Genomic DNA, 23,714 nt, shown 5'->3' with positions numbered 1-23,714 from the left:
CACGGCTCCCTTTCCCCACTTCAATCTCTTCCTTTCTCTCCACTCACCCAACTCTGATCCTCTGTCTTCACCAGAAGTGCAGGAGAGTGTATGCCACAGCCTGACAGCCCCTTAATGAAAACCAGTAGAACATTCAAGAAGGCTTCAAGTGTTTTCTCTCTCTCTTTTCCCCCCTCCCCCTTTGTTGCTGTGACAGTTGAATAACTAGAACTAAAGCCCATTCCCTTGGGAATACATATTTGAAAATCCTCATTTCTATAATGTTGAAAGCCCTTTACAGGCTTGATTCCCTTCAGCCTCAAAGCATTCTTTGGAGGAAGACAGAGAAGTTACTCCCCATTCTACAGATGAGGAGGTGGAGAGCAAAAGATTAAGTAAATTGCCAGATTTGGACTATTCCAAGGGAAAATCATGTACTTGCCCAGAGGCCTTTGGGATAAATTCCCCAAAAAGTGCCCTCTTCCTCACCCCCACCCAGTGATACCATAATGGACATCACCAGTCCCTATGAGTTTCCCTCTTCACCATCCCCTGGCCACTTCCCTCCTTGGAAGCTTCGTTCAGGGCTCTACCCTCATTAAAATTTGCCTATACTGAAAGTCAAGCAACCTAGTAACCTAGTGCCAGTATTCAGTACTGTGCCCTACCTACAGTGGGTTTTCAAAAATGCTTCTGACAGACCACCTGACAATTACAAGCCTCCTGATGGAACCACTAGAAAACTCTAAATCACTCTAAGGCCCTACTGCTCAGAATTGGGATTTTGTGGTTTGTACTGCCAAGGCTGGTACAATGTACAGTGCATTTCTTGCTTGTGACAGGGTTGCAATATCAGAGCAAGAGCAGAGAAACCACAAATGCACCTATCCAATGGGTCACTGGATTTTTCTCCTTTATAGCCTCAGCCTCGTGTGGATTTAATCAAAGATGCCCAGTGCACCTTGCAGTATAATGTGCTGAGCTCCACAGGAACGCAGCTGTTCAGGTTTGATTTGTTAGCGTTGTGAGGGTTTGGAGGCCAGAGTATGGTGGAGGGGAGCTGGGGTGAGAGGGCCCAGGATTTAGAAATGACAAACAATTTTGAATCTGCTTCCCTTAAAACCAAACTGTTTGAAAAATCTCACCGTGAGACCAGTGACAGAACGAGGAGGATGGGGGTTAGGGCTGCGGGAGAAGCAGTGTGGCCTAGTAGAGAGAGTATGAGCCTGGGAGTCAGAAGGACCTGGGTTCTAATCCTGCCTCCCCCACTTGTCTGCCATGTGACCTTGGGCAAGTCCCCTAACTGCTCTGTGTTTCAGTTACCTCATCTGTAAAGTGGGGATTAATACTGTGAGCCCCATGTGACACATGGACTGTGTCCAACCTGATTAGCTTACATCTGCATCAGTGCTTACTACAGAGCCTGGTACATAGTAAGTGCTTAACAAATACCACTCACCCTCCGCCCACCCCCCGCCCCCAAAAGGCAGCTATGCTGCCCCTTGATGAAGGGTGCTGTTTGCACTACACTGAATTGATTAAGAGGAACAGCTGAAAAGAATGAGCAGCCAGAGATTTCCAAATTAACTTCCCTATTTTAGGACTGAGGAAGGGACACAACACGCCATTCGACTTTCAAACCAGTTGGCTCTGCACTGCTAAAAGGCTGACCTGGCCTTGAACTAATACAGTGTAAATGGGGTCATTAGCTTGTGGGTCCTTTCTGAGGTGCTTTGCAGTAATTGATGAGCATGTAAATGCCAATAAGCCCTGTCTATCAGCTTCTCTCCATGGCTGTAGCTCAAGACAAAGAACTATTTATCAGAACTGATCCTGGCAGGGGCACGATTGGTTGGCACCAATCTTGCTATTCTATGACGAGCAACGTGGTCTGGTGGAAAGAGCCCGGGCCTGGAAGTCAGAAGACCTTAGGTTCTGATCCCACTTCCACCACTGGTCAGCTGTTTGACCTTGGGCAAGTCACTTACCTTCTCTGTGGCCCAGATCCCTTCTCTGCAAAATGAGGATTCAATGCTTGTTTTCCCTCTTACTTAGATTGTGAGTCCCATGTTGGACCTAATTATCTTGAATCCATCCCAGCACTTAGAACAGTGCTTGGCACATAGTAATTGCTTTACAAAGACCACTGTTATTAATTATTATTATAATAATGGTATTTGTTAAGCACTTACTATATGCGAATCACTGTTCTAATCGCTGAGTAGTAGTAATAATGATGGTATTACACCCAGGGCCAAAGAGTGCTTTACCCCCTTGGACTTGTTGTATGTTTATGGGCTTTCTATTCTAGGGGGATCCTTTCCGGAGGTCAGATGCACTTTCTGCCTGCCATGTTTCTTTTTTCCCCATTGTCTCCACTCTGGGCCAATTGGAGGAGACAACTCAGGGCTCATCCACTGTAGCATCAAATCCTTTCTCTTGCTACAGGTAGCCCAGTCACAGACAGCTTAGTTCTGTCACTGCTTTGCTGGGTGTCCACTAGCAAATCACCGGACTTCCTGGCCGGGGCCAAGACAAAGTTGGCAGGATGGGAAAAAAATGGAGGCAGATGTCTGCCTAGCACAGTAGAGCCTCCAATCACAGCAGTTCATTTGAGGAGTGACTGGAAGGGGCTGGGGATGGTGAAAGGAGATGGAAGGGACTCAGTCTTTCTGGGACGTCATGGGGGAGGTCTTTCATTGACACTTCCTATTCAGAAACCAGGTCATGTCAGTCTTAAGGGCAGTGGGTCCCAACTCCTCTGTCTGTGTCAGGATAATGGAGCTTCTGCCTTTCAATTTTCCTGGGAAAAAAAAAAACCAGAAAAGAGAAATGATATCATTTACTCTACTAATTACATATATACAGTTACTTCGGGGAAAATGTATAAGTGCTTTCTCTCTCTCCCAAGGATGAGCAATGCGTATCCTTGCCTTAGGCCAGCCACGCTTCATGAATCTGGCAGAGCTCTCCTTCCCCGCACCATGTTTGCAGTTGGAAATAGAGCGGCTGTTAGAGTGATAAATGGTCTGTGTTATCTCCTAGGCTTCAAGCTGCGCAGTGGCCAGATACGCACCACTGATGTCCAAGGTCTCATGGAGCTGGGAGGGAGAGGTCCAAGTGCGTCCCTAAAAGGGGAAGATTGCAAAGAGGCAGGTGGGTTTGTAGCAGGAGTGCCATAGGCACGACCCCCACTGCCGAGGTGAAAGCAAGTGAAGGACAAGGGAGCCCATCCCAGAGGATGCGGAAGGTGGGGGTAGTAGGCTGGGGAAAATGAACAGGAAGGAGCAGTGAAAGCAGTCAGGAGATGATGGGAGGTTCCTGAAGCTCACAAATTCCAATAGGGTGGAAAACAGAGAGCCAGGTGTAGTGACTTAACAACAAAAACTGTGAGCGTAGTGCTCTTCCACGGCACATATCTAGAAAAGATTAATTGATATTAATGTCTGTCTCCCTCTCTAGACTGTAAGCTCATTGTGGGCAGGGAACATGTCTACCAACTCTTTTGTATTGTACTTTCCCAAGTGCTAAATACAGTGCTCTGCACACAGGTGCTCAATAAATACCATTGATTAAGTGATTGGACTTCGGGTCCCTGTGCTAAAGCTGTTCTACAGGGAGCTGCAGATTGGAGATCTGCTTTAATGCCCACTGCAGGGAATTCTTTAGGTCCTGCTAAAGACTTATTTATGGGTCCTCTAATAAAATGAAATGTAAAAATCAGGTCACACATATCTCCCCCAAACCATGATTATTTATCATAAGTAAGTCTTGGGAAGTAATGTGGCCTAGTGGAAAGAGCAGGGGCCTGGGAGTCAGAGGACCTGGGTTCTAATCCCAGCTCTGCCAAGTCCTTGCTGAGTAACCTTGGGCAAGTCACTTAACTTCTCTGCACCTCAGTTCTCCTGTTCTCCCTCCTACTTAGCCTGTGAGCCCTGTGCGGGTCAGGGACTGTGTCCAACCTATTCAACTTGTATCTACCCCAGCATTCAGAACAGTGTTTGATACATAGCTTAATAAATACCATAAAAAGTTTACAGTCTCAGGAGCTCAGGGTCATTAATGCTGTGTGACCTTGGGCAAGCCACTTAAGCTCTCTGTGCCTCAGTTACCTCATCTGTAAAATGAGGATTAAAATGGTGAACCCCACGTGGGACAATCTGATTACCTTGTATCTGCTCTAGCATCTAGAACAGTGCTTAGCACATAGTAAGTATTTAACAAATACGATCATTATTATTAATACCTTGGGAGTTAGAAATGGTGAATGCCTGTCATATCCTAAGTAGGAGTGATATCTAGTTTATTTTTTTCCTAGTCGGTGCAAGAATCTTCCCCAGGGCTTAATATATTGCTAATACATATGTAGGAGGGAATATATACACACACACACATATATATACACACAAATAAATATATCCCTTATACAGAGAGGTTAGATCTGTTCCTTGTGTTGTACCATGCCACATGTAGATAAGGACTGAATAAATGGTTCCTGTTGACCATGAAAGGCTTCTCAAGGGGACTGAAAGGGAATGAGGGAATGAGAGGCCAGGATTAGGGAGAGGAGGCTAAACTGGGGTAGCCTCCAGTTTACTGGCTAGACCCAAACCAGTCAAATGCTAAACCAGGGCGTAGAATCCTTTCTAGTTCTTTGTCCGTTCTAGTTTCAGAGATTCGCACAAAAGGGACGTCGCCACACGGGAACCGTTACACAGTCTGGTTGATTTCACTGTTGGGAAATAACATGAAATGAGCCTTTAAATTATTGGGGCTGTTTCCCCGCCCCCCCCTTCTTTCCAACTAATGAAAACTCATTTTCACCTGCTGTACATTTCCCTAGCATCAAACTCTGGAAACACAATCACCTTTTATCACCTTCTTCATCTTCTCTGGAGTGAGGAGCAGGTGAGTTTTTCCAGGGAGTGGGTGGCTCATTGTGCCAGAAACCTTAGCCAGGGATTGGGTAGTGGTAAAGCAATCCGACCAATGAAATCCCTTGATGGAGTTCTCCTCCTGAAGGAGGTTCCCCCCCAGCGTACCTGGCTGCTGTTCCTGTTGGCTGGTTAATTTCCATATCGTTGCCCCTGGTGACTTTGTGACAGGGAGCTGGTGGGTGCATGTGTGTCCCCACATGCACACACGTGCTGTGCTCCCCCTATGGTGTAGTTTTTACTTATCTCTGACATGTCCCAATACATAACTAGAAAGGCTTTCAATTCACATCAGCCTGAAGTGATTACATCTCAGGGGTGTTTGAATCCCTGACAATGACCATTAGCCTTTCTTATTCCACTTTTCCTTCTCTAATTTTCCTTCCATTTTCTGCCCCTCTCTCCCTCTTGTGGGAAACACATGGGAAGGCAGATCCTGTGGGGACACCAAAGTTTTCCTTTTTCCTTGCCGGCGACTGGGAAAGGTTTTTGTTGTTGAGAATAATGAACACTGGGCGTCACGTGACTGCCAATGGCGAAACGGGGCCAAGGCTCGGGGACGTTTATTCACACCGCCCCGAGGTCTTTCCAACTGCAAGCCTGTGGTGGAGGGTTGGGTTTTCTGAGACTCAGGTTGGTACCACAGCCCTTCTGATTAGACTTTGGTGGCTAAGCACCTTAGGCGGTTTCTTTTTTAATCTGCAGAGTGTTGAACTAGGTGAACAGGTATTTTGACCATTATAGCTGCTTGGAAACCATCTCTCCTCTCCAAATATAGAACACCCCGTCACTAGCTTGGGGAAAGCCTCCGGCGTTAGTCCCTGTGGAGAAAATTCTGCTGAACATCGTGTTTTCTTCCTCCTTGGCTTTCATTATTACTCACGGCACTGTCCAAGGAGCTGGGTTGCTCTCCCGACGTCGCTCACCTAAGCGACTTCACAGTTAGTGGCTGGGCCTGGTGGGGCAGAGGGAGAGGTGCAAGAGGAGGATACCCATTGGCCTACATGCTTTGTTAAGACATCAGGCAGGGTACAAGAGCGGGAACAGAGCAGAAACCCCAGAGATGCAGCTATGCCAATCTTTCCAAGGGTAAAGGGGGGTGGAACAAACTTAAGATTCAAAGACAAGGTTTTCAGCCGCTGGACCAAATTCTGTCCTCGGTTGGATGGGCTCCTGCAAGCTCTGAAAACTGGGTCTGGGTAGAGGACCGCTGGCCACAATCTTCTTTTCCCCCAGCTGTCGTCCGAGTTCTTGCCTTCCCTCTGTCCTGAATCCTGGAGTCCCAGACCTTGATTTATTCTGGGCCGTGTCAGCCCCCGGTCTTGTTCACTTGGCCATGCTACCTTACTCAACTCTGTCACTAAAGCACCTTCTGCCCTCTCCCCCCACCATGGCTGGCCTGATGACATCCGTACCTAGAACTCCCCAGAGAAGCAGAAGGTTCAGTGGAAGGAGCACGGGCCTGGGAGTCAGAGGTTCAGGGTTCTAATCCCGGCTCCAGCACTGTGTGACCTTGGGCAAGTCAATTTACTTCTCTGTGCCTCAGTATCCTCTTCTGTAAAATAGGGATTAATACTGTGAGCCCCACGTGGGAGACGGACTGTGTCCAGACTGATGAGCTTGCATCTACCCCCAGCGTTAAGAAAAGGGCTTAACACATAATGAGCCCTTAACAAGTACCATGATCATTATTAGGATTATTTCTGGCCCACGTGAGGTACCAACTCCCCCAGCCTCCTTTTTGACCAGCTGACCCCAGGGGAACCCAGGAGAGAAGCCAATCGAGGCCGGCCTCCTAGGCCAGATTGCCTTGACTCGCACGGGGCCGTGTCAAGAGTTTTTTGGGTCCATCACCATTTTCTTCGGGGACTGGCCCTTCCCCCCTTCCTCCCGCAGCCCCGGGGGAAGGGCGGGGGGGGGGGGAGATGAGGTGAGTTTCTTGCCAGTAGCAAGAGCAGTTGAGAAGCTTGCCAGAAGAGGCACATGGGGAGAGTGATGGGGTACTCTGCTACTTTCCCCCCTCCTCCAACCCCTTCCTCCTACTGGGCAGTAGCCGGGAGGCAGAAATGCCACGGTCTGACCCCCTTGGCCAGGATCACGCACCCCAAGGCCTTTGCTCCCCGTTTTCTTTCCGACCCAGAGACGGGGCGATTTTTATCGTTTCAGACACCATTAGTCATTTCACCCTGACTGCCCGGCCTCGCAGCCTGGCAGCGGGAAGCCTTCTCGACCCTCTTGGGAGAGGCAGGCCGGGCCGGCCTCGATCGTCCGTCCCCCATTGCGGCATCCCCGCCGGGATATCCGAGCGTCCTCCTTGACCTTTCCTGAAAGATCATTTCTGCTCCGGAATGGATTTTCGGAGGGTCTCTGGAGTGGCCCTTCTGCCGGATCTGGCCGGGCTGGAAAAGAACAGCCCCTAATTGGGACAATGCATCATTCCGCGAGGCTTTGGGGCTGGACACAGAACAGATAACGAGGGAAGCCAGCCTATCTCCGGGAAGGCGCCCCTTCCCTCGCCTCGCTCCTGGGATGGAGGGGTTTCGGGGGTCCCCTCCGACCCTGCCCCCCCCCCCCCAATTAAATGACCGAAGGCTTGGGCGGCGCTGCGGCTGCCGGTGCGGGACCCTGAGGGTGTGCGGGTCTCGGGCAGGCCGGAGGGCTGGAGGGGGGAGGCGGCGGGGCGGGGTGGGGTGGGGGGAGCAGCATTGTGCAGCCGCCGCCGGAGGAAGCCAAGTGACCCGGCACGATGGAGATGGCGCTGCCGAGTTCACAGCCAAACTTTGCACGAGACACACACACACAGATACACACACCACACACACACGCAGAGAGAGACAGACAGACGCGGGCTGGCGGACAAAGTTAGCTGCGCGGAATAAAGAGCGGGCGGCGGATTGAAAGCCAAGGAGCCTCTGCGGGAGGTGGACGAGCCCCGGGATCCCGGGCAGGAGCGGCGGGGCGGTCGCCTCCATCTCCCCCCCCGCCGGCGGCGCCAATCCCGGCCCAGCCGGGGGCGGGGAGAGGAGGAGGAGGAGGAGGAGGAGGAGGAGGAGGAGGAGGAGGAGGAGGAGGAGGAGGAGCAGGCGGGAGCCACCGGACCCCGGACCCCGCTCACAACAACCCAAAACTTTGGCGAGCGGGACGGACGGCGGGCGGCTGCGGGGTGCGGGCTCCGGCCCCGGGCGGCGCGGAGCCCGCAGAGGAGGAGGAGGAGGAGGAGGAGGAGGAGGAGGAGGAAGAGGGGGAGAGGAGGGGGCTCCGCCGCCGCCGCCGCCGAGGATGCAGAGCGTCCGGAGCCGGGGAGCCGGCGGCGGCTGCAGCATCTGAGCCGAGCCCCGGAGCCGCAGGATGAGCGACCCGCAGGCGACCGGCAGCGGGACGGACAAGGAGCCGCCGATCTCCCGCAAGCAGCGGCTCATGGCAGCCATCGCGGCCGGAGGGGACGGCGCGGGGGGCGGCCCGGGGCCCGGGGCCGGGGCCGAGCAGCCTCCCGGGGGCGGACGGCTGTCCTGCTTCATCTGCGGCGGCGGGATCAGCCGGGGCAAGGAGTTGAAGCTGCAGGTGAAGCAGCCTCCCGGCGGGGCCGTCGGGGCGGCGGGGGCGGCCCCCGGTCCTGCCCCCGGTCCCGGTCCTGCCCCCGGTCCCGGCCCCGGCCCCGGCCCCGGCCCGGCGGCGGCCCAGCCTTTCTTCCCGTTCCTGCAGCAGCAGGAGCCGGCCCCGGGCGCCCGGGAGGTGTCGGCGGCGGACGGCTGCGTGCTGGTCTGCGCCGTCTGCCGCTGCTTCTTGGGCGAGCAGTGGGCCGCCTTCGAGCGGGCCCGGACCCCCGTGGAGAAGCGCATGTACTGGCTCAAGCGGCCCTACCAGTGCGAGCCCGGCGGCGGCGGCGGGGGCGGGGGCGGGGGCGGGGGCGGCGGCGGGGCGGCCGGAGGGACCGGCGGCCGCCCCCGCGCCGGGCCCCGAGAGTGGAACCTCGCCTACGCCCTGGAGCCCGACGACCACGACGACGACGACGACGACGACGACGACGACGAGCTGGACTTGGACGGGGACGGGCCGGGGGGCCGGCCGAGGCCCGGGGGCGGGGGGCGGCCCCGCCTCCGGGACCCCCGCCGCGGCCCGCCGCGCTCCGACCCGTCCTCGCCGTCCGACCCCGACCCCCTGTCCGAGCCCGAGCCCGGCTGCCAGGCCCCCGGACGGGCCGGGGAGGCCGGGGGAGCCCCGCCGCCGCCCCGCCCCCGCCCCGCCGCCGCCGCCGCCCCCGCCCCCGCCCCCGCCCCGGCCGGTCCTGGCGGCGCCCCGCTTCTCCGACTGGGGCCCGTTGCCGCCCCCGCAGCCCGGCCGGGCCGTCGAGGAGGCCGCCGCGAAGCCGTCGGACGACGGACCCCGGCCGGCCGGCCGCAGGAGGAGGAGGAAAGGGGCGGCGAGGCCCGGGGCTCCCGTCGACGGCGGCGGCCGGACCGGCTGGAGAGGGACCTCGGGCCTCCCGCCGCCCTCGACGGGAGCGGGAGCGGGAGCGGCCGATCCCTCCCACGGGGCCGGCCCGGGGTCCCAGCGGGCCCGCGACGGCCCCCGGGGCTACTACACGTCGGAGGACAGCGAGATCAACATCACCAGCGACGAGGAGGACCGCAAGCAGCAGGCCTTCTTCTTCCCCGCCCGACCCGGACGCCGGGACGGGGCGGCCCAGCCGGAGAACGGGGGCGGCGTCCCGGCCTCGACGGCCTCCCGTCCGCCCTCGACGACCCCCCGCCCGCCCTCGACGGCCTCCCGTCCCGCCTCGACGGGCTCCTACCCGTCCTCGACGGCCTCCTGTCCCGCCTCGACGGCCTCCTGTCCCACCTCGACGGCCTCCTGTCCGGCCTCGACGACCGCCTGCCCGGCCTGGGCCCCCGTCCCGGACGGCGGCGGCGGCCCCGGCAACCGCTGCCGCTGCTGCTACATCTGCGGCAGTCCCCTGTCTCCGGCCTCGCAGCACCAGATCCACGTGCAGAAGCAGGAGAAGCCGGCCCAGGCCCCCTTCTTCCCTTTCCTCTGGCTTCACACCCCGCCCCCCGGCGCCCCACCCATCAGCCCCGGGGGCAGCACCCTCGTCTGCACCCGCTGCTTCTCCTCGCTCACGCAGCAGTGGCAGAGCTTCGAGCTGGCCGGCGTGCCCGTCCTGCAGAGGCTCTACGTGGTGCCCCTCGACGCCCAGGCGGCGGGGGGCCCCCCCAGAGCCAGGAGGCCCCCCAAGGAGGAGGCCGGGCCGGCCGCGGCCGCCCTGCGGGAGGCCTGCTATCTCTGTGGGGAAGACTGCGGCCGGGAAGCCCGGCCGGTGCCCGCCAGGGTCATCAATGGCAGCGCCAAGGGCACCATGCACTTCCCCTTCCTCAGCCTCCTCCCCTGCCCGCCCCACGCCAGAGGCCCGGGCAAGCACTGGGAGGTCCAGAGCTGCCGGAAGTGCTACGGCGTGCTGGAGGACATCTGGTCCGTGTACCGGGCCTGCCAGAACGAGGAGCTCATCAACTCCGTGCAGAGCTTCCTGGGCAGGTACCACCAGGTCTTCTCCGCCCCGGACCCCGGCAGCCCGGCCCTGCGCCCCTGCCCGAAGCCGGGCCCCGCGTCCGTCTGCTACATCTGCGGGGCCGAGCTGGGGCCCGGGAAGGAGTTCCAGCTCAACGTGAACCCCCCGGGCCGCTTTGGGGAGAAAGAACCGTTTTTCCCGTTCCTCACCGTCTACCCTCCCGCTCCCAGGGCCAGGCCCGCTGACTCCACGGGGCTGGTGGCCACCTGCGTGCTCTGCTACCATGACCTGGTGGGGCAGTGGCTGCAGCACGAAGCCAGGAACGCCCACCACCCGGTCAGTGCCTGGTCCCGGCAGTACAGAGTGGAGACCTTCGTGTGTTTCTTCTGCCGGCAGGAGAAGAAACGGTGTCTTGGATTAAAAGCCGTGCGCGTCTCCAGGCTGCCCGTGTTCCTCTACAGCCCGCGGGCTGGCCACAGCCTGCTGGTGGATGACGGCCAGCAGCTGACCATCGGGGCGTGCGTGGAGTGCGGGACGGTGGTGTTTGCCGGAAAAGCTCCGGCCCCGTCGACCCTCGTGGTCAGTTCCTCTCCGGCTGCTCTCCAGAAGGTAAGCGCTGCTCGGCCGCAAGGCCTCCCGCTCCCTTCACTCCTTCCTTCCCAGGGAAAAGTCACGGTGGGGGACCGGACGGAGAGAAGTTGGGTTCCTCAGCTCTGCGGATGGAGCGAGAGAAGCTTTTCTTTGGGGCTGGCGGAATGAAAAGTGGCTCCATTTGGCCCCTGGTAGGCTTAATCTGGGAGGAGCCCGGATTCCAAAACAGTTGAAAGTTGGGTCACTGGGTCAGAATCTCACGCAGGGGTCGTTGATCTCGCCGAGCTGGGAAGGAGGAAACAAAGAAAAACGGCGCCAGTTGAAGAGGAGCCGTGGGCCAAAGGCAGTCCGGTTAAAAAGTAACATTTACGCCCGGTGCGGAGGGGAAATCCTGGGCTTGTCCCTCGGCGGAGCCCGATCATAATTAATAATCGTCCTGCTGCCACTCAGGCAGGTCAGGAAGAGGTCTCAGTTTCCCGAGCCAGCTGTGCAGAAAACGCCCGGAGGATTGCCGATAGGGTCCTGGTGAGGAAACCAGAGAGGCACCTCAGGCTCAGAGGAAAGTGATCTCGCTCCCCCCCGCCACCATCCCCCCCCCCCCTTCCCCCTTCAACAGGCCGTTTTCCGTAGGAGGAACTACAGTTTCTTGCCAGGAGAGGGAAAACTGATTTCTAGGCCTGGTGGGCAGTTCCCAGATAAACCGCTTCTCTGCCGCCCCCCCCCCCCGCTCCCCCTCCCCGCCCCCCCAACACACACTCCCCACTGGGAAGAGAGTCTAAATTCATTGCAAGTCAGTGGAGCGGAGCTGTCGGAATTCTCACTGCCTTGGGAAGGGCTGCATGCAGCCTGAGCGAACTAGTATGGGGGCCTCTGGACTGGGCGCACAGTCCCTGGGTAGTCATCATTAATACCAGAGAAACTTTAATCAGGCAGACGTGGAATTAATTTCCCAGGGCCCAGGTGCCTATGTGGCATCACAGGGCTGATGCAGGTCGTGGAAACCCTCAGATTCACGCTTCTGTTTCAGCAGGGAGTAGAAAGGTGGCAAAATTGGCTCCCTCTCTGGCCAGCAGGGATGGGGACTGGTTCTATGTCCATGAGTCTGTGGGTTGGGGGTGGGGGTGGAGCCAGGGGCCACTACCTCAGGCCCATAGGAAACTGACCTCAGTGGGTGGGTCTGCTTTTGGGCTGGGTGTGTCCTGATCGGCATGTGTTCATGGGTGTTCCTCCTCTGTGTTTGTGTGTGCGTGAGTGCATGCATGCGACAAGTACCTCTGTAGATTGGGATTTCAGTCCCCTGTACGGACTGAAGCGTAAACCTCATTGGCATTTTAGCCTCAAGCTCCTGCTGTTGAGTTTGAAGTTCAGCTCTGTAGCATGAGGCTACCATATACTCTTCAAGTTCTCAACCATCTTCTGCAGACTTATTTTCTGCCCTCTCCTTTAAAAAAAGATCCCCGTAAAGCCCAGTTTCTGAGCATCTCCTTTGTGGCAGAATAGAAATTCAGGCCTCATCTTTGCCATTTGGAAGCAGAGGATTTGTAATTCTTTGAAACTCTGAAGTTGCCCAACTTCGCAAGTTAGCGCTCTCCCGTCTGACTTGCCAGGCGGCAGCTGAGACTCACCAGACAGCGCTGTTGTGAGAATGACAAGCTCAGAGATGTGGACTGGATTGGCACCACAGACAGAAACCTGAGGAAACTGCCGTTTTCTAAAGGTTTGGGGGTGGAGGGGTGGCGCGGAGGCCTGGGGGAGGTGGGGAAGGAGCCCTTTTTTCAGATCAGTGTGAGGCAGCCTGACCTAGGGACATTCAGAAATACAGGTTATAGGGTGGATCCTTAAGGCATGGTTGGAATTCCACTGTTTAATGGGAGTATCCCGTGGTCTCCGTGAGAAAAATACTACATTGGAGGAGAAACCAGGGATCAAAAGCGATTAGAAGACCCCTCAGTGAACCCAGTGAGACCCGAGGCTTTGTCTTCAGGTATTAAGAAGCTCGGCAGGGACAAGAGCTCGTGTTTCTCGGAAATGAACCAGGTGTCTGTCTCTTAATGCGTTCAGCACGTGGTTCTCCAGAGAGTTCACTCCCTAAAACGATTGAGAACACTTGACAGTTACTTAGCTGTGAAGATGAAAATGTGGCGCTCAATCTCCCTGAGAAAGGGATGTACCCCCAGATAGTGATCCCTGTCAGTGGGACTGACTTCCGGGGGAAGGACAGTGATGAATGGAGAGTAATTGACAGGGTTTGGAGGGACCCCCGCCCCCCAACCTTCCCCTCACCACTGAAGGTTGAAAGCCCACTCCGAAGGCTTCTGGTTCTGCCAGACAAGTGGCCCATCCACCGGTGGCCAGAAACTCATAGTCCGGAATAGTTCTCTTTGAAGGAAGTGTTTCTGACACTTGCCTGCTTATGTCAGGGCAGTTTTGGTTAAGCGGGCATGCAGCTATTGACCTAAACAGGGCTCTATTTTCTTGTCCTGGGTAATATCACCAGTCAAAGGTACTTTGTAGTGTTGTCACAAGGACTAGGAACAGGTGCGGCTGCTACTTTTTTTTTTTTTTTTTCACTGACATATGAACTATTCCAGAACACTTCTGTCATCACTCCACTGTCAGCGGAGACGCACACATCTGTTTCCCGGGTTTCCTGCAACATCAGTTTTCCTGCAAACCAAAGCTACACGTTTCTTAAGGTTCTCAGCTGGGCAGTCTGTTTGACTTCCATTGGCTCCAACTCGAGGCTGATCGATGAGTCCAAGGAAGGGCGGGGAAGATAGCTGGGAGATAGGCAGATGAAGAGCAGCTGGAGTTGGTTTCTTCCCCCAAATCTTACCCCCTCCACCGAGTGGTGTCCCACGCTGGTTTTGGCAACCAGCAAGCCATCTGTTTAAGACTAGCAAGTGAACGTGCTTGCCAGACACAGCCCCGTCACAAAGTTGGAGGGGATTTGAGAAATACTGGAGGGAGGGAGGTAAAATAAATATACTCTCCAGCAGGTGCGAGAAGATATTGGGATGTTGTAGCTAAGGGGCTGTAAGGGATTCCCACCTCTCCAGTTACTGCTCCTTAGCAAGGGATCTACCTGGATGACCCTGCATTCCAGTCTAGGTCCATCCTCGCTGGTCTCACCATTTTTCATTTTCCCTTCTCTCTCTCCATACTCATACAATTTGCTCTGGGTGACTGCGGGGAAACTGTACAGGTTTGGAACCGGTTAAACTTTTTCTTTCCCCTCTTACTTAGACATCGGCACAAGTGGATGCTTTTTCAGGGACCTAGTTATTTCCAGAAGCCAACCTGATTGCAACCCTGTTGTTTTTTGGGAGTCTTTCCCAGTGGGGAAGCCCTTTCCTAAGCTCCTGGGGGTTGGTCCGGGGAGTAGGTCTCCCGACCCAGGAGTAGGTCTCTCTCTGCAAGGATTGGCTCCCAAATTGCCAGTTGAAATTAAGTGGAGCCACAGAGGATCTGTCTTGTAGGAACAGAGGCTAAGAAGAGCAAGGTGAAGGAGGTAGAGAAAGCCGGTTGGGGGCGTGCACTGTTTAGCCTTTATCCCAGGCTGCTGCTTCATCTGCCTTTAAATGGACCAGTTGCGCAGTCAGTGCAGTGTGCAGAGTGCTTACAATGTACTAAACGCCTGGAAGAGTACAATATAACAATAAACAGACACATCCCCTGCCCACAAGGAACTTACAGTCTAGGGGTTGGGAAGGGGAGACAGGGTTTAATGTAAATCAATTACAGGTATGTACAAAACAGACAACCTAATAGGTCTAGCAGATTTTTCAAGGTCCACTGCCGATCCCTTGAGGAAAGGGTTATCTGATTTCGGCTCCTAGCCAGGAAGGTTAAGCCGCAACTCTTGGATATATGTGAAGTTGACCCCATGGAGTGTTGGAATTATAAAATAACCGGGCTATTTTGAGATATCATCCATTTCCACCACATCTGTCCAGGAAGTATTGCCCTCTCCTTATTGAAGGCACATCTCCTCCAAGAGGCCTTCCCTGACTAGGCCCTCCTCTCCCACTCCCTTCTGTGCCGCCCTTCTTTGCTCCTTCATTCACCCTCCCTCCCATCCCCGCAGCACCTATGTATGTATCTGTATATAGCTGTAATTTTATCTGTCTATTTATTTCCCTCTCTAGACTGAGCTCGTGTGGACAGGGATGTGTCTGTTGTTATAATGCACTCTCCCAAGTGCTTAGTAGAGTGCTTTGCACACAGTAGGCACTCAATAAATATGATTGAATGAATGAATGAAATATTGCACCTTAGCCGGACTCCTCAGCACACCTCCCATACCCTGACAGCTGTAGCCCCAGGCCTACTATCAATCAGTCAATGGTATTTTTAGAGTCCTTACCATATGCAGAGCATTGTACTGAGCACTCGGGAGAGTACCAGGCAACAGAGTTGGCAGACACATTGCCAGCCCACAAGGAGCTTACAGTCTAGGGGGAGACAGACATTAAAATAAATTATGGATATGTACATAAGTGCCATGGGGCTGAGGGTCAGTTGAATAGCAAACGCTTAAAGGATACAGATCCAAGCGCATAGATGATGGGTCAACTGCGAGATAGATGAGATTGGGGCACGGTGAGCAAGCTGGTGATAGAGGAGCCAAGTGTGCAGGCTGAACTGTAGTAGAAATTCAGCGAGATAAAGTGGAAGAGGGAGCCGATCGAGTGCTTTAAGCTGACGATAAGGACTTTCTGTTTGAGGCAGAGTTGGATGGGCAGTCACTATACGTGCTTGAGGACTAGGGAGATGTGGACTGAATGTTCTTGTAGAAAAGCGATCCGGGCAGCAGAGAGGAGTATGCACTGGAGTGGGCAGAGTCAGGGAGGTCAGATTGGAGGTGGATGCCATCAGTAGTCAAGGCAGGATATGGTAATTGTTTGAATCGGTGTATCTTCTCTTCCGAGACTTTTCTGTAGGGATTCCTTTCTGTCTTGAGAAGAAGGAGGCAGACAGTAGAGCAGTTGCCACTTGGAGAGTGTGGATGGTGTGGCTGCATTCCTCAGCCTCCTCGTGTTTCAAGGGGAAAAGAACAGGAGACACCAAGAAGCTAGGGAACATGGCCTCCGCATGTGCCAGAGGGCCGTGAGACTCAGAAAAGATGCTAGTGGATGTCGACGGAGTCTTCCGTCGTGCACAAGCCTCCATCTGAAGGCTTCAGGACCGAGAACCTGGGAGAAGGAATTGATCAGAGTGCTGTCAGTAGTAGTAGCAGTGTCAGCAGCATCATTGGTTGAGCACTCACTTGTTGCGGTGCACCTCACAAGGTGCTTGGTGTGAACAGACAAGAGAAGGAACACATTTCCGGCCTCGTGGTGCCCTGCCTGGTGGTGCCACTCACACTGTCTCGTCCCTGCCAGTTCTGTTCCTGCCAGGGCACTGCCTGCGACCATCAATTAGGAGGGCAGGGGACCAGCACATTGTGAAGGGTTTGGATGTGCAGGACCCATTTACATCCAGAAAGTGCCACACCCCAGCAGGTGGTCACCTCAATAATTGCTGTGATGTCTGCTCCCCATGTCAGGCACCTATTTTTCAAGCTTCCTTCTGGACCCTTCCACCTCTCCGACCACTCTGGTCAATCATTGTTTTTACCATTCAGTCAATCAATCAATCGTATTATTAATAGTGAACAATAATAATAATAATAATGATGATGCTTGTTAAGCACTTACTATGTGTTAAGCACTGTTCTAAGCACTGGGGCAGATACAAGCTAATCAGGTTGGGCACAGTCCATGTTCCCCCATGGAGTCACAGTCTTAATTCCCATTTTACAGATGAGGTAACAAAGGAACAGAGAAGTTAGGTGACTTGACCAAGGTAACACAGCGGATAAGTAGTGGATTATAGTCCAGGGCCTTCTGACTCCAGTCCTGTGTTCTATCTATTTGCTACTTCTCTATTATTGAGCACTTACTAGGTGCAGAGCACTGTACTAAGCGCTCGGGAGAGTACAGTTCAATAGAATTAGGGGATGCTTTCCCTGTCCATAATAAATTTACAATCCAGAGTACCTATTGAGTGGTTATTGTGTGCCGAGCACTGCACTAAGCATTTGGGACAGTGCAGTAGAATTAGCAGTCATGATTCCTACCCTCAAGTTGCTTGCAATCTAATGGGAGAAGGACACAAAAATAAAATACAGGTAGGAAGCAGTAAATAAAGCCATGTGAGCCCAAGTGCAATGGGGTGTCCGAATACCAAGTTTTTCAGGTGACATGCAGGTCCTGGAGTGGCAGTTTGGGGGTGGATGAAGTGGGGAGTGAGAGAGAAATCAGAAGGGCCTTGAGGATGGGGAAAGCAGTGATCTGCCAGATGTAAAAGGGGGAGGGAGTGCCAGGCTGAAAGGAGGGCACAAGGCAGGGGTCGGTGGTGAGAGAAGCTAGATCTTCAGCACGGGTGGATGGCACAGCTTCAGTAGGCATTCCCCTCTTTATGCAGCTGGGATTAAAGGTCCAGAGAGGGTCAGTGTTGTCGCTGTATGAGAGCTTTAGGGGTGGCCTAGGAGGAAGGCAGTGGACCCCTACCTAAATTCTACCTGAAACATGGTTTCCCCATCAATGTAATAGCCCCTTCCTGCATCCAGCCTTTTGGTCTTCCTTTGCTAAAACCCATTTGAGGACTCCAAATTTTTTCTTAGATTTGGTTTTGCCACCAAGAAGCTTAGCCTGGTGAAAGGAGCAAGCGGCAAATCTCTGAGTCTGGCCATTAGCTGGATGGTCCCCTCGCTGAATCCAGGTCCCCTGCTCTACTGAGAGGCCAAGGCGGGCCCCTCCCTGTCGTGCCCTGCCACATGGAATCGAATGCAGGGAGGTATGCCATGGATGACCGGCGACAGTGTATGCGTGGTGCAAGGGGGATTATTTTACTGTCAAGGTCATAAACCACTCGTATTAAAGCTACCATACATATTCTTGTTACCTAATTGGTGTCATTTGCCCAGTAATGAAACGTTGGATTTGCCCACCTGTAACACACGTACTCTGATTTGCCTTCAAAAGCCTATAACATGGGATGCTTCAAATTGGTCCTTATGGTTCCTAGAAGCTTTCTGTTTGAGTGGCTCTGCGTAGTTGCTAGCACCAGGCCATTCATGCGAGTGCTTAGCAAACCCTACTTAACGATGATGAGGAACTTTAATGGATGCATAAATTATCCCTGGCTTCAAAATTGGAATAATGTGCTTTTACCTGGAGTAGCTTTTCACTGCTCCTTCACCGGAATAGTTCTCGGAAACTTAACAAAGGCTTGGCCCCAGGGACACTGATCCACGGGACTCGCTTTTGTCCCTATCCGCCACCTCAGCCGGGAGCTAAGGAGGGCTCCAGTTCTGCCCTGCTGGGCCCATCCCACGTCTGGCCCCTGTCGAGGCTGGGTGACTGGGGGAAGGGAGGTGAGGAGCCGGGGGGAGGTCAGAGGAGAGCGATCGAGGACTGTGATTCCTCATTCTGGCTCTGCCCTTGCCCGGCCATATGATTTAGAGGTAAAGGGTCATGCTCAGAGCACCTTCGTTTTCTTGCAAAATGGAGAGAGCTCTTCCTGCACCTCAAGTCGCAGAGCTGAGGAATGGTCACGATCCTCATGTGCAAGCTAGCCATATCCTGTACACGGCTACCTGCACACGGGACATATGAAAGTGATAATTGATAACTAGGTAAAGGAGAAGGCAGGCTTATCATTAACCCTACCTAAATCACTGGAAGGGAGTAAATCTCCTGTCACTCTCAGGTTTATGTGCTTGCAGGCATCTCAGCCATCTCTTCCTTCCAGCTTTATATGCCCTTGGCCTAGTCTCCGCCTAGTGTGAGGATGAAGCTTGTTGTGGGTAGGGAATGTGTCTGCTTATTGTTTTCTGCTTATTGTTGTACTCTCCCATGCGCTTGGTGCCGTGCTCTGCATACAGTAAGCATTCAATAAATACAATTGAATGAATGAATTCCGCTTGTCCCTTCATCTCTGCGGACCTCCTTGAATTGCTCAAACTGGCCTTTTTGAAGATGGACTCCAGGTCCAGGCCCCGGCCCTTGATAGAAACACCGCAGTTTCTTCTCATTCATTCATTCAATAGTATTTATTGAGCGCTTACTATGTGCAGAGCACTGTACTAAGCGCTTGGGATGAACAAGTCGGCAACAGATAGAGACAGTCCCTGCCGTCTCCACAGGTCCCACTATGTCTCCCCCTGTGTGGGACCTTACCCTCTGCCATTAACCTTTTTCTGTAATTGATTTTTAAGTCTGCCTTCCCCTCTAGATGGTAAACTCCTTGTTGGCAGGGATTGTGTCTACCTACTCTGTTGTATTGTTCTCTCCCAAGCGTGTACTATGTGCTCTGCACAAAGTAAGTGCTCAATAGGTACCATTGATTGATTGATGGACTGACCCCACAGCATCCATGTACAAATCTTTGATTCATTTATTTATATTAAGTCTGTCTCCCTTACTAGACCATAAGCTCATTGTGGGTAGGGAATATGTCTGTGAACTCTGTTATATTCTACTTTCCCAAGTGCACACACAGAAAGCAGTCAATAAGAATGCTTGATTGATTGATTGACTGATTGTCTGACCTACCAGAGTTGCTGGAGCTTCATCTTGGTGGGTTAGTTAAGTGTCCTGGCTGTTCCACCATGAGTTTCATCTGTGTCTTCCAGGCCTGCCTGGATTTCATTCACCTTTTGGAGTCTTTTGAACCGATTTTTTTTTCTCTTGGGTCACTTTTCTCTTTTATTTATTTGCACTTTAAAATTCAGCCCTAGTTACTAAGGATCTCTGGGCATATTCTCAACCAATCAATTGATAGTATTTTTGAGCACTTCCTATGTGCAGATCACTGTACTAAGCCCTTGGGAGAGTAAAAAGCAATACACACGATCCCTGTCCACAAGGGTTTTTAGTCTAGAATGGAAGACAGACTTTGAAATAAACACAGGTAGGGGAAATAGTAAGGGTATAAGGATGTGCCCATTAGGGTTGAGGCGCCTGAGATGGGATGTGACAAATGCATTTAACTCAAAAGCAACAAGTCACACCAAAATGAAACAGGGGGCAGAGTGACAATGAGATCTGGGCTTGGGAGGGAAGATGAGGAGCTCAGTCTTGCTCATGTTGAGTTTTAGATGGCGGGCCGACATCCAGGTGGAGACATCCTGGAGGCAGGAGGAGATGCGAGCCTAAAGGGAGGGGGAGAGGACAGGGGCGGAGATGTAGATCTATGTGTCATCTGCGTAGAGATGGTAGTCAAAGCCGTGAGAGCGAATGAGTTCACCGAGGGAGTGAGTGTAAATGGAGAACAGAAGAGGGCCAAGAACTGACCCTTGAGGAACCCCAACAGTTAAAGGATGGGAGGGGGAGGAGGAACCTGCGAAGGAGACCGAGAATGACCGGCCAGAGAGATAAGAGGAGAACCGGGAGAGGACAGAGTCCGTGAAGCCAAGGTGAGATAAGGTATGGAGGAGGAGGGGATGGTCGACAGTGTCAAAGGCAGCAGAGAGTCAAGGAGGATTAGAATGGAGTAGGACCCATTGGATTTGGCAAGAAGGAGGTCACGGGTGACCTTAGAGAGAGCAGTCTCGGTAGAGTGGAGGGGATGGAAGCCAGATTGGAGGGGGTCCAGGAGAGAATGGGAGTTAAGGAATTCTAAGCAGCGATTGTAGATGTCTCGTTCTAGGAGTTTGGAAAGGAAGGGTAGTAGGGAGATAGGGCGATAACTGGAGAGGAAGTGGGGTCAAGAGCGGGTTTTTTTAGGATGGGGGAGACGTGGGCATGTTTGAAGGCAGAGGGGAAGGAGCCATTAGAAATTGAGTGGTTAAAAATAGAAGTTAAGGAAGGGAGGAGGGCAGGGGTGATGTTTTTAATAAGGTGAGAGGGAATGGGGTCCGAGGCGCAGGTGGAGGGGGTGGCACTTGTGAGGAGGGAGGAGATCTCCTCTGAGGATACTGCAGGGAAGGATGGAAAAGTAGGGGAGAGGGTTGGTAGGGTATAGGGGAGAGGCGGAGGGGTGACTTTGGGGAGCTCAGACCTGATTGTGTTGATTTTTGTGATGAAGTAGGTGGCCAGATCATTGGGGGTGAGATATGGGGGAAGGGGAGGAACAGGGGGCCTAAGGAGAGAGTTAAAGGTCCGGAACAATCGGCAGGGGTGATGGGCATGGGTGTCGATGAGGGAGAAGAAGAAGTTTTGCCTGGCAGAGGAGAGGGCAGAGTTATGGCAGGAAAGGATAAATTTGAAGTGTGTAAGGTCGGCTTGGTGCTTGGACTTTCGCCAGCAGCGCTCAGCAGCTCGAGCATAGGAGCGTAGGAGATGGACGGAGGAGGTGATCCAGGGCTGTGGGTTAGTGGAGCGAGAGCGGCGGAGGGAAAGGGGGGCGAGAGAGTCGAGATGAGTAGAGAGGGTGGAGTTGAGAGCGGAGACCTGATCGTCGAGAGTGGGAAGTGAGGACAGGGCGGCAAGGTGAGGAGAGATGCTTTTGGAAAGACGGATGGGATCGAGAGAGCGGAGGTCTCTGTGGGGGAGTAGCAAAGATTTGCAGGGGGAGGGAGTGTGAGAGATGAGGTAGGTGAGAAGGTTATGGTCAGAGAGGGATTTCAGAGTCGGTGAGGGAGGAGATAGTGCAACGGTAGGAGATGACGAGATCGAGGGTGTGACCGAGTCGGTGAGTGGGCACGGTAGGGTGGAGCAGGAGGTCGGCAGAGTCGAGGAGGGATAGCAGGCAGGTGGCAGAGGAGTCATCGGGTACATCCATATGGATGTTGAAGTCTCCGAGGATCAGAGTGGGCAGAGAGAAGGAGAGAAGAAAGGTGAGAAAGGGGTCTAGGTGGTTGAAGGAGTCGGAGGTGGGACCGGGAGGGCGGTAGATGACAGCGACAAGTATCTGGAGAGGGTGGTAGAGGCGAATGATATGGGCTTCGAAGGAGGGGAAGGAGAGGGAGGAGGGAGGAGGGATAGTGCAGAAGTGGCAACGGGGTGAGAGGAGGAAGCCGACGCCTCCTCCCTTACCGGTGAGTCTGGGGGAGTGGGAGAAGGAGAGGCCTCCGCTGGAGAGAGCAGCGGCGGAGACCGTATCTTCGGGAGTGAGCCACGTTTCTGAAAGGGCGAAGAGGAGGAGAGAGCGGAAGAGGAAAAAGTTATGGACGAAAGGTAGTTTACCTGTAATGGAGCGGGGGTTCCAGAGGCCACACTTGAAAGTAGCTGTGGGTGCAAGCCGGGGGGAGAGCGGGGGGAGGGGAGGGTTTGGATGGGAAGGAGGTGGTGGGGCCCTGGATGGGGAGAGGGGGATGAGGGGTAGCGGTGAGACAGGAGGACTGGGATGGGGCGTGGGTGGGGAAGAGGGAAGGGGGGAGGGGGTTTGATGGGGGGAGAGTAGGGGGAGGGGGAAGAGGGGTAGCCTGGTAAAGTGGGGTTCTAGGGCGGGGGAGGGGAGGGGCGAGGAGGCAGAGGAGAGAGCGGGAAAGAGCTGAGCGAGAGAGGGGAAGGGGAAGGGGAGGATAGGAAGGGGCAGGAGGGAGGAGTGGGGGAGGAGGGACATGGTGAGGCCAGAGAGGTGGGTGGCAGCACTGACAACAATAAACAGTAACAAACGAAATCGGTAATATGCCGACTTGTTCATTCCAAGCGCTTAGTACAGTGCTCTGCACATAGTAAGTGCTCAATAAATACTATTGAATGAATGAATGAATGAATCTGGGGTCCAGAGCCCAGGATTGGGAACTGAGGACCTGGACACTGGGTCCTGAAGCCAGTCACCCAATCACCTGGTGATCAGTTGCCCAATCCAGGAGGGTAGTGATAACCCAGAAGCTGTTTTCCCTGCCCCTTGGTCTATACTGGAGGCTGTGGGGCCTGAGGTCCAACCAGGAGCCAGAAATAGGTGGTTGGGCAAAACCTCTGATGGGTTTGAGTCAGACCACCTCAGCCCAGAGCTTCTTTCTGGTCGGTGGACCCAGGTGATCCAGACCAGCTCGGATAACCCTGGTCCTGCACCCCCGTGGTGGTCCTGGGTTGTCTGAGCCAGATCCCATGTGGCTAGAGTGGTTTGAGACACCCTAGGACTATCAAACAGACCAAACCCTCAGCACTGTAGAACTCCCAACCCAGCCTTCTAAATGGAGGTCATAGTTGAATGGTTCCCCTGGGTTCCCTGGGCTTGAGGATGGGGATGCTTTCTGTGCCCTATCTATATAACCAGATCTGCTGTCCATGGGTATATGGATCTCCTAGAGGAGCCTAAGACCAGTCTGATTCCGAAGAGTTCCCAAACAATTCCAGATTCTCGAAAAAGAACAACAACAGATTCTGTTTGGGCCTAAGGATAAAGAGTTATTGAGGAGGTTATTTGTTGATGGGGAGATGCCATGGGTAGGAGAATAAACTGAAGTTAGGGAGATTGAGCGGGTAAAGAAGCACAAGAGATGAGGGTGGGCATTGATCGAATCGGTGAAAACGAGTCTGTGACCCTTGCCGAGTGCCAAGGCAATTGCGGGCTGAACAAGGTTGGGAACCGCTGCCTTAGAGAGAAACACGGAAGTGTGATTAATTCCTCGTTGATTGATAATCGATGTCCATGGAGCCATGCTGCAGTCAATGGATCTGTGGCTCAGAGGGCCACCCGGCACAGTGCTAGCATAATTAATGCCAGACAGGGAGGGTTTGTCTGATGTGCTGATGCTTTGTTTCTGCCCA

The 23,714-nt window shown here is 53.9% G+C and overlaps 1 protein-coding gene and 1 long non-coding RNA gene across 4 annotated transcripts in view; one reads left to right on the top strand and one right to left on the bottom strand.

The window, feature by feature from the left end:
* Nucleotides 1–2,565: 2,565 nt before the first annotated feature.
* LOC114815168 lies at nt 2,566–5,023 on the bottom strand. The gene is made up of 2 exons (XR_003762945.2): nt 4,848–5,023; nt 2,566–2,782 (listed from the first exon to the last, which is right to left on the bottom strand). It is a non-coding gene; the product is annotated as an uncharacterized LOC114815168 (long non-coding RNA).
* Nucleotides 5,024–9,689: 4,666 nt separating this feature from the next.
* GSE1 (Gse1 coiled-coil protein) overlaps nt 9,690–23,714 on the top strand; it is a 554,500-nt gene continuing 540,475 nt past the window's right edge. Inside the window, exon 1 of one of the 3 annotated variants that reach the window (XM_039913604.1) lies at nt 9,690–11,025. In XM_039913604.1, the coding sequence (XP_039769538.1) occupies nt 10,267–11,025 (759 nt within the window). In that variant the 5' untranslated portion in view covers nt 9,690–10,266. The remainder of the gene's footprint in view (nt 11,026–23,714) is intronic. The other 2 variants (XM_039913603.1, XM_029074736.2) reach the window with 2 other exon arrangements.

This window comes from Ornithorhynchus anatinus, chromosome 11, assembly GCF_004115215.2.
Source record: "Ornithorhynchus anatinus isolate Pmale09 chromosome 11, mOrnAna1.pri.v4, whole genome shotgun sequence".
Taxonomy (NCBI): domain Eukaryota; kingdom Metazoa; phylum Chordata; class Mammalia; order Monotremata; family Ornithorhynchidae; genus Ornithorhynchus; species Ornithorhynchus anatinus.
Note: the sequence above shows the minus strand (reverse complement) of the source record. Positions and strands in the feature narration are given on the sequence as shown.